The sequence below is a fragment of the Phoca vitulina genome, unplaced genomic scaffold, assembly GCF_004348235.1.
Source record: "Phoca vitulina isolate PV1807 unplaced genomic scaffold, GSC_HSeal_1.0 scaffold10, whole genome shotgun sequence".
Classification (NCBI taxonomy): domain Eukaryota; kingdom Metazoa; phylum Chordata; class Mammalia; order Carnivora; family Phocidae; genus Phoca; species Phoca vitulina.
The window spans coordinates 26,148,523-26,165,896 of NW_022589713.1; the positions used below are offsets into that span (position 1 = coordinate 26,148,523).

The 17,374-nt window shown below is 36.8% G+C and overlaps 1 protein-coding gene across 2 annotated transcripts in view; it reads left to right on the plus strand.

Moving 5' to 3' along the window:
- Nucleotides 1–2,640: 2,640 nt before the first annotated feature.
- The window catches only part of CAPN7 (calpain 7), a 41,537-nt gene continuing 26,803 nt past the window's right edge, over nt 2,641–17,374 (plus strand). For both annotated transcript variants that reach the window (XM_032408725.1, XM_032408726.1), the window contains exons 1-6: nt 2,641–3,027; nt 5,974–6,082; nt 10,901–11,058; nt 11,948–12,015; nt 13,972–14,172; nt 15,528–15,614. In XM_032408725.1, coding sequence (XP_032264616.1) covers nt 2,926–3,027; nt 5,974–6,082; nt 10,901–11,058; nt 11,948–12,015; nt 13,972–14,172; nt 15,528–15,614 — 725 coding nt within the window. In that variant the 5' untranslated portion in view covers nt 2,641–2,925. The remainder of the gene's footprint in view (nt 3,028–5,973; nt 6,083–10,900; nt 11,059–11,947; nt 12,016–13,971; nt 14,173–15,527; nt 15,615–17,374) is intronic.

Below are 17,374 nucleotides of genomic sequence, written 5' to 3' on the forward strand. Positions count from 1 at the left end.
ATCAGAGAAAGACAATTATCATATGGTCTCATTGATATGTGGAATTTAAGAAACAAAACAGAGGATCATAGGTGAAGAGGGTAAAAATAAAACAAGATGAAACCAGAGAGGGAGACAAACCATAAGAGACTCTTAATCATAGGAAACAAACTGAGGGTTGTTGGAGGGGAGGTGGGTGGGGGGATAGGGTAACTGGGTGGTGGACATTAAGGCAGGCATGTGATGTAATGAGCACTGGATATCCTATAAGACTGATGAATCACAGACCTGTACCTCTGAAACCAATAATACATTGTATGTTAATTAACTGAATTAAAATAAAAAATAAAAACAAACAAAAAAGATTTTCTGGATATTTTTGTGATTACCCAATACAGGTCAATATATAAATATCAATTTTATTCCTATATATTACCAAAAACAATTGTAATTGGACAATGGAATTTAGAATAGCATAAAAATATGAAATGCTTAGGGATAAATGTATTCAACGATGTGCAAGATCTGTGCACTATACCACACTGCTGAGATAAAGACTGGAAGACATGAAGAGATTTACTGTGTTCATGCATTAGAAAACTCCATTTTGTTGAGATGGCAGATATTTTGAAGCTTCAACTTGCTTTTACCCTGCCTTATCTCACTCTCTCTTATGTTTGTGTCTTCAGTGTGTAGCTCTGTGCCTGGCACCAAGTAGGTGTCCAGTGTTCATTGAGTAAATGAATGAGGATTAAATATATAGGGAATAAATGAATAAGTGCAGGAAGTAATCACAACTACCTAGGAGTGCTAGAAAAGACTTCCTTAAAGATGGACTAGGAATTCTATAAGCTGTAATGAAAGGAGGAACATTAGACATAGAAATCCTCTTATGAGAAAACTGCATTTGTCTGCGCTAGCTTGTGGTCGGTTTGTGGGAGACAGTGACTGTAAATGCCTTGGGGATATGGCCTGAGCTCATGTTCTGAGGACCTTCTAATCTGTGCTAAGGAATTTGTTATCTCATTCTTCAGAATGGAGATGGGGGGAGGGCACATTGAATATATTTAGTAGGGGGCTTCCCTCATTCATGTTTTAAAATACGGAACACAGGGGTGCCTGGGTGGCTCAGTTATTAAGCGTCTGCCTTCGGCTCAGGTCATGATCCCAGGGTCCTGGAATCGAGCCCTGCATCAGGCTCCCTGTTCAGCAGAGAGCCTGCTTCTCCCTCTGCCCCTGCTTGTGTTCCCTCTGTTGCTGTCTCTGTCAAATAAATAAAATCTTTAAAAATTTAAAAAAATAAAATAAAATACTGAACACCTGCTCTGGACCAAGGCTTGCGTTCAATACTAGCATAGAACTGGTAAAGACAGAAACCATCCCTGCTTCAGTTATAAAACTGTCATACTAATGATGAGAACTATCTTTGTACCAGGCACAAAGTCCAATTCTTGTGTGTTGTTTTTTTTTTTACAACAGCTCAGTTAGATGTTATTAATTTCACTAAATGTGAGGGGTTAAAGAAACTAAGAAACGAGACTCCCATTTAAATACAGACCATGACTAAAATAAATTTTTTTATTAAGGTACCGTTAAGAAAAAAATTAGATCACACATTTAAAATGTAGAGTTTAGGGACACCTGGGAGGCTGGTCAGTTGGGCCACACTGACTCTTGCTTTCTGCTGGGGTCATGATCTGGGGGGGCATGAGAACAAGCTCTGGCTCCCTCTGCTCTTTCCCCTCACACCGTGCTCTCTCTCTCAAATAAATTAAAAAAGAAATCTTTGTAAAATTCAATTAAAAATTAAAAACAATAAAACGTAGCATTTAATGGGTTTCCACAAATGTATATATTTTGGCGTCATCACCAAGACATAAAACATTTCTATTACCCTAGAAGTTTCTCTTGTATCCCCCCTCAACCATTGATCTCATTTCTAACATTACTGATTAGATTTGTCTTTAATAGTGTTTCTTATAAACAGAATTATGCAGTATGTACCGTGTCTTTCTGCTTTGAATTATCATGATTCAATTTTGACTTTCAGCCATATTGTGGTGCCTATCACTAGTTCATTTTTATTATTGTTGAATTCAGAGTTTTAAGGGAGAAAGATATTAATCAAATAATCACCTAATTAAGTGGTTAATTACAATAGCATTAAGTTGACTAAAGGATAAGTACAAGTGAAGATATATTACCTTGTTTGCTGACAATCCAACCAAGATCATACATGGGGGGCAGGGGTATATAAGATTACGATCCAGTTTGTGGAAAATAAATTAAAGGGTAGCTTAAAAGAATCCCATGTCCTTATTTTACGTCCCCACTTTTTAAAAAGTCAGTCCAGATGGAAAGTGTTATTCCATGACCCTTTACACCTCCCCTTTACACACCGGAGAAAAAGTCTCCGTAAGGCGCATGCGCCGCCCCCACCAAGTGTTGTGCGCAACAGCTGCCGTAGGCATTGCCACATCCGCGCAAACTGCGGAGAAGTCTGCGGCCCGGACTTGACTCTGCTTTTCGCCTACCCAATCCCGGGAGCCATGGCGGTCACGCGCGCGCCGGCACCCAGCAGGCCAGGCCCCGCCCATCACACACGTACTCCCACGAGCCCGGCCTTTGCCGCCCCATCTCCGGAGAAACTCCCGAGGACCAGCCTGCGACTGCGCAGTGGAGCCGGTGGGCGGGGCGGGGAAATGCGGTTGCCGGGATGTGGGGCAGCCCCACAGGCTGGGAGCTGGACCGGAGATTAGGAGGCGCGGCGTTGTAGCGGGCCCTGGCCGGGAAGGCCGGCTCCCTTCCCTGAGCCGTCGGAAATAAACTTTGCTGCTCTTTTCGGGGCGTTCTCGGGTCCGCCTCCCGGCGGTGCCGCTGTCGGTGAAGAGCTTTCGTGCGTCAGGGCTTCCTTCCTTCCCTCCGCCGGTGCGGGGCCTCGGCGCCATGGACGCCACGGCGCTGGAGCGGGACGCCGTGCAGTTCGCCCGGCTGGCGGTGCAGCGCGACCAGGAAGGTCGCTATTCCGAGGCGGTGTTTTACTACAAGGTAGGGCAGAGGACCGCAGCACCGGGAGAGGCCAGGGGGCGGGTGCAGGTGCGGCGGCGGCCAGGCCTTCTGGGCTTTGCTTTTCCCTCTTCCTGCTCTGCTGCTCTCCTTTTCAAGGGAGAGGCGACCCGGCTGCTGCCACGGTGGGGAGGTTTGGTCGCGGCTTGGGAGCCTCCACTTCTCTGGTTACAGTCTTCAATGGCAAATGTCCACCGCTGAGCTACTTACGGCAGCAGTAGTTCGGTATGGGTAGTTAAGTGGCTAATTCTCGCTGTCACTTGGCTCTGATTTATGGCTTGTGGGAAGTGGTCTCTGATACACACTAAAATAATGCACGTTCGTTGAAGAAAATAAGGTTTTAAAAAAGAATAACACGTCTCTTATCTTGGCATTTAATACATCTGTGCTTCTTTTTCTTCGCGTATTTACATTCGCAGCTTTGAAAACATTTGAGTGTAGTTGACATAGAATGTTACGTTAGTTTCAAGGGAACAACATAGTGATTCAACTTCTCTATACGTAAGACAAACTTGGATTGTACCGTTTATACTATTTTTAACCTATTCTTTGTATTTGAGCTTTTAAAAACTCATTAAAGTTGCTTGTTTAATATAGTCTTATTAACGACAGATGCGTAGTATTCCATTATGTGAATGTACCATAATTTATTTACAAACTAATGGGCATTTAGGTTCATTCTGATTTTTCAGCATCGTAATGGTGCAGTTGTTATCTTTATAGCTAATGCTTTACACATTTCTTGGCTCTTTCTTTTGGCTAAGTTACTGGGGGCGGAATTATTAAAGAATATGATCTTCCACAGTCCACTCTGCTCTCCAGTCCTGCGGATTTGCATATACACCCCTCCAGCTCTATGCCTTCTGCTTCCTTGTGGAGGTAGCTGTATCCTCGTGATATTGTTCCCCCCACCCCCTTTTTTTAAAAAAAGGAAAAGAATGTCAGGCTTTGATAATAGCGGAGTAGTAAATTTTTTTTATATAAACGTATATGCGGTCAGTAAGGTATGATTTGTATTTCTCAGATTATTATTATATTGTCTTCATTTTATAACCTATATTTAGAGACTTTTGGTGTGTTTCATAATCACTTCTTTTGGACTTTTTGAGGAAAGTTTCGTGAAGGTAGTATTTCTTTAAAATTCCATGTGTTTGAGTTTTGTGAAATAACTGACAAATATTCATAGGTTCAAATAGTGCCACATAAAATAGCTTTGTGTAAAGCAAAAGAAAATACTACGCAGTGCCTCTTGTTTTGCTGTGCGATTGCATGCATGTGATTATGAAGAATTTTTTTTATCCTTGAGAAAGTCAGAAAAGTGTTTGTGCTTCTAGGAACTGTTTATATAAACTTTACCAGATCTTTAGCATTTTTCGGTCTTCATTACTGTTCTATGAGGGATTCTTTAATTGTCATTTTCAAATATAAATTAAATGAGTAAAATAAGATTGATACCAGCAATTATTTAGTTGGCTTTATTTCTTTTAAGCAAGATAATTATTTGAATATCAGTATTTACATCAAGGTAATTGGAGATGTGAAATATATGTATATATAAACTATCAGTATTTAGATAATAATAGTACATAATATAAAATATTTAATGTTTACGTGGAACACTCATCAAAAACTAATGATGTAATGTATGGTGATTAACGTAACATAATAAAAAAAAATGAATCACTATGTTGTACACCTGAAACTAATGTAACATTTTGTGTCAACTATATTCAAATAAAAAATATTTTAAAAAGAAAAAAAAATGTTTACATGTAAAGTTATATTTTCCTCCCATGAAATGTCTGAGTTACAGAATCTGAGAATATCCTCTTTCCTATTCCCACAGCCTTTCAATGAATTTTCATTTCATTTCATTCAATTTCAGACTCTTTTTACTGATTTTGTTAAGTTCAGTGAAACAACTCCTGCTCCAACAACTGGATTCAAAAAGTTAGATATTCAGTAGATGGCTGGCTTCTTTGGATCCAGACAGGCATCAGCCTCTGTAAAGTGCACATGCTTAGGTTTTTGCTGAGAAGGTGTTTTTACTTTGGAGAAATCTCTCAGTGGTCCTTCTCGCTGTAACATTGGTAACCTGTTATCCTAGAATGGTGATGGGGGGAGTGAGGCTCTTTCTTCCTCACTAGCCACAGCATAAGTGGCTGTGGGAGTATTAGAAAAACTGGATGATGAATCCAGGTTTTCTTAATTGAAATAAGTTTATTTCATACAACTGAAATCTGCTTTAAAATGTGTCACCCTTTGGCAATATTTTCTATGGAGAAGAAGATTTTCTTTCCACTGTGAGATATTTAGCCTTTATAATTTTTTTTTTTAATTTTATTTTTAAGTACTCTCTACACTCAACGTGGGGCTCAAACTTAAAACCTTGAGACCAAGAGTCTAATACTCTACTAACTGAGCCAGCCAGGCACCTTGACCTTTATAATTTATTATAATCTTCCTTTGACATTTAATTTTATTTGTTATCATTAACCAATTGACTATTTTTACTATTATTAACCAATAGTAACGAGCATTATTATTATGTACCTGTCCTTATGCTTTTCAGGCTCAATTCATATTTTCAAGGTATATGATTTTAAGTCTGACCTATTGTGTAAAGAAAAAGGAAAGCAAAAGACATGTGAGCTAAAGCTATTCTAAGAAAATGTTTATAATCTCTTGTATTTGAGTTTGTAAATTTTCAACAGTATGAGAAAATTGAGAGTATTGAGAACTGAAGAAAAGGTGTTGGAGGGTTATATAACCTACTTGGTACTGTCTTAAAGACATTCTTATTTTAATTTAAAAAAAAAAGATTCTTATTTTATAATTCATAGACAGCAATAGTGAGTTACGAAGTGGTAGAGAAAATTCAGATTGTAATTCATCTGTTAGATTCCTTTGATTTTTTTCTTTTTTTAGGAAGCTGCACAAGCCTTAATTTATGCTGAGATGGCAGGATCAGGCCTAGAACATATTCAAGAAAAAATAAATGAGTATCTGGAAAGAGTTCAGGCTTTGCATTCAGCAGGTTAGTAAAGGACTACTAAACTTACCATTTTTTTTTCTTCTCTCTCATCACATCCTTTCCCCCTGTGTTTCTCTTTCTTTTTTTTTAAATTTTTATTATTGAAAAAAGTTGACATACGGTGTTATATTAGTCCCTAGTGTTTCTCTTTCCTTTTCCTTTTCATCTTTAGATCTTGATCTTCACTCTTGCTGCTCAATCCTTTTTTGGTAATCATGTCTTTAAAAGTCATAGTGTGGCAGGAAGGGAAAAATGAAGGGGGGGAAATCGGAGGGGGAGACGAACCATGAGAGACTATGAACTCTGAGAAACAAACTGAGGGTTCTAGAGGGGAGGGGAGTGGGGGGATGGGTTAGCCTGGTGATGGGTATTAAAGAGGGCATGTACTGAATGGAGCACTGGGTGTTCTATGCAAACAGTGATTCATGGAACACTACATCAAAAACTAATGATGTAATGTATGGTGATTAACATAACATAATAAAATTTAAAAAAAAGTCATAGTGTGGAAATAAGTGATAGATCTGTTAATAGGAACCTTACGAATAATAGTCTAATCTCCTAATTTCCCAGGGGTACAGAGATAGTGAATTATACACATTCAAACTGTATCATTGTCAGAGTCAGGATTAGGACCCTGTTAAAGTCTACTTTTTCAATATCTGTCACATGCTGTCTCCTGATATTAAAATTAAATGACTCCAGTTGACCCTTAAACGACAGGGATTTGAGCTGTGCAGGTCCACTTACATGCAGATTTTTTTTTGAAGATTTTATTTATTATTTATTTGCAAGAGAGGGAGAGAACACAAGGAGGTAGAGGGGCAGAAGGAGAAAGACAAGGAGACTCCCCGCTGAGCAGGGAGCCCACCATCATAGGGCTCCATCCCAGGACCCCGGAATCATGATGTGAACCGAAGGCAGACACTTAACCGACTGAGCCACCCAGGCGCTCCTACATGCAGATTTTTTACAGTACTGTAAATGTATTTTTTTCATCTTTATGATTTTCTTAATATTTTCTTTTGTCTAGCTTACTTTATCATAAGAATATAATATATAACACACATAGAAAATATGTGTTAATCAACTTAGGTTATTGGTAAGGCTTCCAGTAGGCTATTAGTAGTTAAGTTTTGGGGGAGTCAAAAGTTAATATGCAGATTTCCGTCAGCGCCCCTAATCCCCCACATTGTTCAAGAGCCATCTTTACTTCCCTTTAGTGTTAAAGACTTCAGCAGTATGTTCATGGTCTCTTCTATATCCGTATCCTCAACCTCAAGACCTTAGCTAAACTCTTCTTTTTAAACCGTATCTTGGAAAGCAACATGTAAGTAGAGACCTGGAACGACTTGTATTTATTTTTGTAAACAGCATGGCAAATGTCATGAAACAAGTACACAGGCTTAGTGATCACAGTTTTGTTAGAGGTATGTGGCTGCTGTCAAAATCTGCTCTTGACGTGGGTAGAAAAGAAAATGATCACCTACTGGCATTTTGTTTTAGAAATGCATTTTTCTCACTGTGTTCTTTTTAACCCTTTTTTTCTGCGGCTATATAATAAAGCCGGAAGCAGCTTAGAGGACTCTTTATTCAGCATTGCCTAATGGACTTAGTGTTACTTTTTACCACTCATTCTGAATAGATAAGAGCAGTTATAAGCACATCATTAGGAAAAAGTAGATTCCATCATTGGATTTCTTGTTAGGATGATACCCTTAAGGATGAGATAGTTTAGTTTAAGACAGTGCCCAGAAATTGGATGTATTGAAAAGTGAACTGCCTGTGTAGCAGGGCCTCAGCTGATAGAAAGTTATATTGATTCAGGTATCCAAAATACCATGTAATTCAAAGTAACTCCATTTTCCCAGCCAAATACATTTATAAAATATTTACAAAGGTGATATTTAGGCACGGAATGTGACAGCTCTAATCTCTTGAGAAATAAAGTTCCAGAAGGATTTTTAAAGCATAGCATACCTTAATTGTATTGCCAGTTTTTTGATCCATTATGTTCAACCTATGGAGTGTAATCTGTAGAGAATTAAATGGTTTCTTTAATTAGCATTTCAGACAATGTTTAAAACAAATTTTGCTGATAGACTCTTGAGAGTTAAGTTGATTTCTGAGTGGGGAAGGGTAACACAGTTTGAAATTCACCAGTGTAGTATAAAGAGCTCAAGACCTAGAATTACAAGATCTTGTAGCTTATAGCTACAAAACCTAGGCTAGATCAGTCATTCTCAACTGGGAACAGTTTTGCACCTCGGAAGATTTTTGGTTTTTAGATTAGGGAGAAGTAGGGAGTATACTATGGCATCCAGTTGGGTAGAGGCCAGGGATCTTATTAAAAATCCTCCAATGCACAGGTCAGTCTACAGCAAAGAATTATCGAGCTGAACATGTTAGTAGTATGAGGCTGAGAAACCCTGGGCTATATATTTTAATGTTTTGAGCTTTTGTGTCTTCATTTTGTAAATGGTAGATTAGCACATACTTCATAGAGGTGTTTCTGAGAGTTAAAGTTCTAAAAGGTCACCACCATACCTTTAAGAGACAAAATGTAAAGCTTTTTTTTTTAATAACAGCTTTATAGAGATATAATTCATGTACCATAAAACAATTCAGTGGTTTTTAGTATGTTTCCAGAGTTGTGCTACCATCACCACTATCTAATTTTAGAAAGTTTTTGTTGCCCCAAAAGAAACCTCTTATCCATTAGCAGTCATTCCCCATTCCTCCCACCCTCTATCCTCTTAACAGCCACTAACCTATTTTCTGTCTCCCTGGAGTTGCCTATTTTGGACATCTCATGTAAATAGAATCATCTAATTTGTGGCCTTTGGGGTTTGGCTTTTTTCATTTAACATAATGTTTTCAAGATTTATCCATGTTGTAGTATGTATCAATACTTCATTCCTTTTTATGGCTCAATAATAGTGCCGTCATATCAATATACTATATGTTGTTTATCCATTCATCATTTGATGGACATTGGCTTGTTTCCACCTTTTGGCTGTTAATGAATAATACTGCTTTGAACGCTTGTATATATGTTTTTGTGTGGACATGTGTTTTTTTTTGTTTTTTTTTTTTTTTAATTTTATTTATTTATTTGACAGAGAGAGACACAGTGAGAGAGGGAACACAAGCAGGGGGAGTGGGAGAGGGAGAAGCAGGCTTCCCGCGGAGCAGGGAGCCTGATGCGGGGCTCAATCCCAGGACCCTGGGATCATGACCTGAGCCGAAGGCAGACGCTTAATGACCGAGCCACCCAGGCGCCCCTGGACATGTGTTTTTAGTTCTCTTTCTCTTTGATACATGCCCAGGAGTGAAATTGCTGGGTCATATGGTAGCTTAATATCTAATTTTTCGAGGAACTGCTGAACTGTTTTCTGAAGTGGCAACACCATTTTACATTTCCATCAGCAATATATGAGGGTTTCATTTCCTTCACATCCTTATCAACATTTGTTATTTTCTGTCTTTTGTAATTTTAGCCACCCAAGTGGGTGTAAAGGTGGCATCTTAGGTTTTGATATGCATTTCCCTGCTGGCTAATGTTGAGCATCTTCTCATGGGCCAATTGGCCATTTGAATATCTTCTTTGGAAAAATGGTTATACAGACTCTTTGCCCATTATGTAAGTCAGGGTTCTCCAGAGAAAAAGAACCAGTAGAATATATATAAAGAGATTTTATATAAGGAATTGGCTCATAATGGAACCTCATTATGGAGGCTAAGAAGTCCCACACTCTGCAGTCTGCAAGCAGGAATGACCCAAGAAAGCCAGTGATATAGTTTATTTAGTCCAAGTCCAAAGGCCTGAGAAACAGGGGAGTTGATGGTGTAAGACCCAAGTCCCAAGGGCAGGAAAAGACCAAAAAAAAAAAAAAAAAAGGCAGTCTGGCAGAGAAGGCAAATTCTCCCTTCCTCTGCCTTTTTGTTCTGTTCAGTCCCTCAGTGGATTAGGTGATGCCCACCCATATCGGGGAGGACAGTCTGCTTTTACTACCAATTCAAAGGTTAATTTCATTCAGAATCACTCTCTTAGACATACCTAGAAACCATGTCTAGCCAAGTATCTGGGTACCCAGTAAAGTTGACACAAGTTGACATGATTGCTCACCACACTCATTTTCAAAATTGGAATTGTCTTTTTATTGTTTACTTGTAAGAGATCTTTGTGTATAATCTTGATACAGGTCCCTTATTGATATATACCTTTATATTAAAAACAAATACTTATTTCAAAGAACAGTAAAAATATGTGATTATTTAATCTGGACTCAGATGAATGGGAAACAGCAGGAACTTTATCATCAGGGCCTAGGATATTGTGTTACACAATTGTCTGTACTGAAAAAAAATTTTTTTTAATTACCTTAAAACATAATTGAGTTTCTTTAGGCTTAACATTTTCTAAGTTTTTTTGTTTTGCTTTTGGGAGTGGGGCCAGGGGTATGTAAGGAAGAGGACTGGTGTTTTATTTTTTTAAAGGAAGAAAGTGCTGGTAAGGAGAGAGAAATTCAGGGGCAATTTTTTTTTCAATAAATAATACATTTTTGGTATTTTTGGTCTCTGGTGTGCATTGTGAGATGAGTCAAACAAGTGGGGACTCTTTTTTAGGCCTTAAAATTCAGATTGAAAGGAGTCATTTTTTAAGGATTATTTTTTGAACTTGCTAAGTTTTTTAAATGAAAAATTGTAAAGTTTTTATAAAGAGTATCTTAAATATATTAAAATGGTGTTTTGTTTCCTGGATATATAAGTACATATATAGGTAATAATTTCATCTATATGGCTTTCTTCCTGTCCTAGTTCAGTCAAAGAGTGCTGGTCCTTTGAAATCAAAACATCAGTTGGACTTAGAACGTGCTCATTTCCTTGTTACTCAAGCTTTTGATGAAGATGAAAAAGGGAATGTTGAAGATGCTATAGAATTGTATACTGAAGCCGTAGATCTCTGTCTGAAAACCGTATGTATAGCTACTAGTTAAATTTGGTGGAATTATGCTAAGAAATTTCTCTTACTAGTGAATTTTATTTAACAATTCCTTAAAGAAAAATAATTACCGTATCATTATAAATATAGTTGTTACTCTTCATTAAAAGATGAAGAACAGAAAACTAATGATGGGTTTTAAACCTCTCGTTAAAAAATTGACAGCAGTAAGACTGAGTCATTAGGCAATGTTTTTTTTAATTATAGGTATTATTTTTTTAACCTGTTTAAACCCATATACCTAAAATTAACTTATTACAGGAAGAACTCATTACAAATCTATGAATTTAAAATAAACCTCCCCCTTCTTAAAAAATTTCTTACATTTAAAAATAAGGTGGTGGTTTGGGAGAGCTTTATTGATTTGCAGTGTAAAATCTATATGCTGAGTGGCTTTTACTGCTTCCTGAGGACCCTGGTTGGAACAGCTAAGTTTAGGGGCTCTAGTGCATAAGAGCAGTGCATTTGACAGGAATGTGAGGTGAAATGATAGAGAGTGGTGTTCTCAGTATTGTCAGAGGACTGCCTTTTTGTTCAGGGAAACCATCTTGCCTGATTTCTGGAGGTAAGTGCTGGTCTCCTCAGTTTCCTGCTGCTCAGTTTCCATGGCACCATGTTCTTACAGTTGTGGTTCATTTACCACATGAAGTGGTCTTCAGGTTTACCTCATTGTCAGGTTTTCAACACTATTTTAAATATACCTTTAAGGATGAAAACAAATTGTCATCTTTGTTTATTCTCTCATTATTTATGTATATATATTATATATAAAATATATGGCATTATAAGTTTTTTGCTTAGAAATATGAATCAAGCAAAGAAAAAAATTATGCTTCAGAATGTCTGTCTTTCTTTCTCTTAAGTCTTATGAAACTGCTGATAAAACTCTGCAAAATAAACTGAAACAGTTGGCTCGACAGGCACTAGATAGGTGAGTTTTGGTCACTCAAGTTCTTATCCATGGATAGCAGTGAACTATGTTACTTAAATTTGACAAATTTCTCTAAATATGTATAGAGTTCATAGTAACAAACCTCCATCTTTAAGCTGAGATCTAGAGCAAGTCTACCTTCTTCCTCTGGGTGAATTTATTCCTCTCTAGTTCCCTGCTTTAAACTCAAGAAATAACAAATCAGCCAAGACCTGTTTTATTTAGTTTTTGCTATGTGTAAAACAATGATTATGATGTTTGAAGTGGAAGACTTCCTTCTGTTGTGTAACACCAGATTTCTGGGGAGAACTTCCAGAGAGCCTTCCAGAGCTACTATTAAAAGTAGAGAAATTGAGAATGAGCTGGCCTATAACCATTCACATATCCCAAATTATATAGGGTGTGTAACTCCTTCAACTCTTTGCTCAAATGTCAACTTTTCAAAAAAGCCTGCCCTATCCATTTTATTTAAAATGGAACCTCCTCCAGTGTTTTCCTCCTGCTTGCCCTAATATTCTTTCCCAAAGCTCTTAACCTCTTTCTAAGGCATATGAAAGTTACCAGTTTATGATGTTTGTTATTAATGTCCGTGTTCCTTTAAGCCCCCCAACCCTCCATGTAAACTCTGTTAGTGCAGAGAATTTTGTTTGTTTTGTTCAATGCTGTAACCACCTAGCAGAGTGCCAAACATACCGTATTTGCTCAGTAGGTATCTGAGAATGAACAGATTTGCACAAGAGAATTATACCTCTTAAAGAGTGTTATAGATGAAGGAAAAGGATGGAAATTGCATTTTTAGTTACAGTATGAATTGATAAAATTACCTCCTTTGGAGGGTCTGACTTGGTAGCAATACCACCCACCCCCAGCCCTTCTTTTTTTAAATTGAGGTATAACAGTCGTCCTTCCTTTTCATTATCATCATCTAACATTTAGTTTGTCTCTCCTGATTCATGAGGATATGGGCACTTGACACATAGTTATCTTCTCCATTTTCACTTTTTTCACGAGTCAGAATCAGAGGTGATGTTTATTACCCGGGTGGATAACCCATCCAGTATCCTCTGAGTGCACCCTAAGCACAGAGGGGTGGGTCAGTCATTGGCTTCTTTGAGGGTCTTTTCAAAATTATGGATCCTCTTTCTAGGAGAAATGTACATAAAATTTTTTTCATGTGCATTTTATGTAATTTCAGAGTGTTAACAAGATTCCTGGAGCTCATATGTGGACCTCAAATTAAGAACTTCTGTTTTTTAGCTCACTGAACCTTTGACAAAACAAAGCCAAAATTCCCTTGAATATCATGTGAGACATTCCATGATCAACTCTTGCCCCTGGTCTCCTCTCCTTCTGCCTCTTGTTTTTAACTTTTCATAGGGACTTCATCTATTTTTTTGGAAGTTATCTTAACTCGCTATGCTAGTTCATACTTCTGCACATGCTATTCTCTACTTAGAATGCTCCCTCACTCCCCAGGTGGACTTCTCTGCAGCTCAAACATCAATTCAGAATAACCTCCCCCGACTCACTGTCTTTTCTTGGTCATTAAGTTAATATCTTTTGCCGTGTGTTCACTCACATATAATACTTCTAGCATCTGTCACTTTGGATGCAGTTATCTTTCTTTCACCCACAAAACTGTGAACACCTTAAAAGCGGAGATTGTATTTTATATTTTCTTGTATCCCCCTTACCTTGCATAGTATCTGACATGCAGTAAGTGCTCAATAATTGCAGTTGATACAGCAATAGTATCAATTAATGTGTATCAGTTGTGAAATACCTTTTTTGGGGAGTAGCTTAAGAAGTGAACTGCTGACTGATATGTATGAATCTTACCTACTAATTTTACATTAGGAATGCTTGACTGGTTCTTGAAGTAAATTTTATTTTCTGGAAAGCTTAAATGTGAGAAGAAAAACTAGAACAGTTTTTCTGTACCTCTTTCTATTACAGAGCGGAAGCATTGAGTGAGCCTTTAACAAAACCATTATGCAAAATCAAGTCAACAAATATCAAACCAAAGCCACCAACAACGAGAGCACATTTTCCACTAGGGACTAGTCCTTTCCTTGAAAGACCTCAACCCTTTATAAGTCCACAGTCATGCGATGCACAAGGACAGAGATATACAGCAGAAGAAATAGAAGTTCTCAGGTAAATCAGTTTATGATTCATTGTAATGAATAATTTTGTTAACATAATCAACACAGGTAATTTAATTTTCATTAGGTTTGCTGAGTTGTAATCACATCTTTGTTATAGTGTGTTGTGCTTTTATTATGAAATTATAAATTATATTGTCATATAGCCCCAACTTGAAATAGTTAAAATGTGTTATAGTATATTTTAGTGTTAGCATTTCTACTAGACATATGTTTTCCTAAAAATCCTAGCATACTTTAAAATCGAGCACTAAAGGTCAAACAGCAGAATAGAGCTGTGGCAGACCACTCATCATCTACGCAGCTAGTAACCAGAGCCCTGATGGGGAGAAAACCGTTACCTTGAAATAGTGTAGGTGTGGGTCAGCAAAGGGAAGCCTAAAGTGGTGAATAGTTTTTACATTTCCTTAAAGGGTTATAAAAAAGAAAACAAAAAAACAGAAGAGTATGTGACAGAGACCTCATTGCAAAGCCAAAACGATGTACTGTCTGGTCCTTTTTACAGAATACATTTGCCAACTCAGGGTATGGAAGCAGCCTCAGGGGATATTAAAAATGCAAACAACAAAGATGAGGAAATCCTTGTGCTTGCATTTTGAGCTGGTGTAGATGGGCTATATCTCTGAGCCAGAGTGGCTGCTCTTCAACTGGAAGAGATCCAAGCTGCTGAGTGTGCAAGTCATGTAGTTGCTCACTTTTAATTTCCTAAAATTGCGCTGAAAGCGTTCCTTCGTTTGGAGCAGCCACCTGAAGGCAGTTTTCTTTTTTTTTTTTCCTGCTGAAGATTTTAATTCTTCTAATGTGTCTCATCTTGCCTGGAAAAATTGCGTATGAACCACCACAACACACAGCAAGACAGAGAAGGGTGGTTTTGGAGCTGAGAGACAGTAACAGTCCAACACTGAGTCTACTCAGCATCCATGTGCTCCTTTTTACACACCTTTGAATTTCATGCTACAACAAAAAAATAATATTTCTACCTAACAGAATTCAGCTATCCTTCATACAGGTGAAAAGTTCTCATCCTCTCAGAAATGAGGATACACAGTCATTCATTTTGTGTCTTGGTGTCAGGGATACTTTCAATACATTTAGTGCAGGCTTATCTTGAGACCATAGTTTAGTTGTGAAGGATGTAAGTCTTAAAAGAGTAAGTCTTACAGAATTGAATCATTTATTTTTTGGTATTCAACGATTTTGTGAAAATTTTATTAAAGATATCAACAACATGAGATTATCATTTTAATTTTATTAAAGTGCCATACTTTGTCATATAAATTTTAAATAAGATCGGTAGTTAAGGTAAACTTGAACATTTACTTAGTTTTTTTTCCTTGTGTTTTGTAGGACAACATCAAAAATAAATGGTATAGAATATGTTCCTTTCATGAGTATTGATCTGAGGGAACGTTTTGCCTATCCAATGCCTTTCTGGTAAGTAAGCACTATTGTACTTTTTACTTCCGAGATGATTTTAGTTTTTCAGTAGTTTTTCCATACTCTGAAATCCAATTTAGCTCATAGCCTTGAAATTAAAATTTGTAATAAAAAAGTTTGGAAGAGAGGTACAGTTGTGGGAAAAGGTAAGGCAACATAGCAAGAGTATCTGTGTGGTCATTTGCCTCGTAATGGGCACATATGGATCTCCTTTCGCCTACAATTACACTAGCACAGTACCTGGCACAAAGTAAATATTTGTCAAATTGGTGTTTGAATCACAACAGCAAAGTCAGTAAAGAAAGAATGGAATGGAAAGTGGAATAGAATGGTGACAGTGTCGTTATTTACTAAAAAAAATCCAGTTCAAGAAAGGGTTAATTATGAAAATGTTGGTTAGCACAGTCTTCTGGAACAGTGGCAGCTTGTGTTAAGAGCCTTAAAAATGTTATTTGGTTCATGACTCCCAGCTTCTACTAATTCTAAGGAAATAAAAATTTGACTAAAGATGTGTTTAATAAGGGTATTCATCAAAGCATCTGTTACAGCAAAAAATTACTGAAACAAACTAAATATCCAACAATATGAGAATGAATAAAGAATGGCTTATCTATGTTATTATAGTAAATGCTTATGCTACCAATAAAAAATACATCTTTGAAAGAGGTAGGGAAAATGCTTTCAATATAGTAAATTTAAAAATAGAAAATTTGGATGTTATATGTATATTTTTCTTTCATTTCATGTATTTATAGATAAATAGAAAAAATGATGTAAAGGTACATGTCAGATATTTACAGTGGTTATCTCTAGATAGCAAAACTGGGTGACTTAACTTTTTAAAATTTTTCAGAATTTTTGCAATGAGCATGTTCTATTAGAAAAAAATCAGAGTTGATGTTCATTCCATGCCAGTTCTATAAAAGGCTCTGTAAAGAACAAAAGAGCTGCTTTCCCATTTTCTAGTGTTTTGCTGTTCTTAGATGGGCAAAAGTTCGACATCTAGCCAGTGAGTTATCAACCTAATTTTTTTCACCCAGGCAACCATGTGATGCTAGTCACTGATTGGAGTCTAAAAAATTTTTATATCTGAGAAGCTCTATATCATTGATCGATGTTAAGGGCACAGATTTCTAGAGCCAAACTGTCCAGTTTTGTATGCTGTATGATGCTGGGCAAGTTGTTAAATCTGTCTCAGATTTTAAAATAAGAATAGAATCTAGCTCATAGTGTTACTGTGATCATTAAATTAGTTAATAAAATATAAAGCACTTAGCAGTGCTTGTTATATTGTTATATAATAAGGGTTAACTTAGAAAAATAATTATTTTTGTTAAACTCTAAATTATATTACAATGTTTGGTTTTACATTTCAGATACTTCAAAATGTTTAAAATAAACAAGCAAACAAAAAGTTTATCCCTTTGACCAGTAATTTCACTTCAGGAGACCAGTTTGAAAAAGTGTTCATAGATGTAGTCAAAGATTTATATAAAAGATACTCATCAATATTGTAATTGTGAAAGTGTGAATCAGTTATTCTAATACGCTCTTAAATGGTTATATCTGAGTAGGGATATAAACTTGTAGTTCCAATCTTTGTGTAATAAGATAAATCATGTTTTAAGTGCTCGTACAACAGAACATCTATAAGAATAATACTATACCATGAACAGTCAGGTTTTCAAGAAATTAAATAACATGGGAAAATGCTTACAATATAATTAAAACAGTAGAATATGATACCATGCAAACTC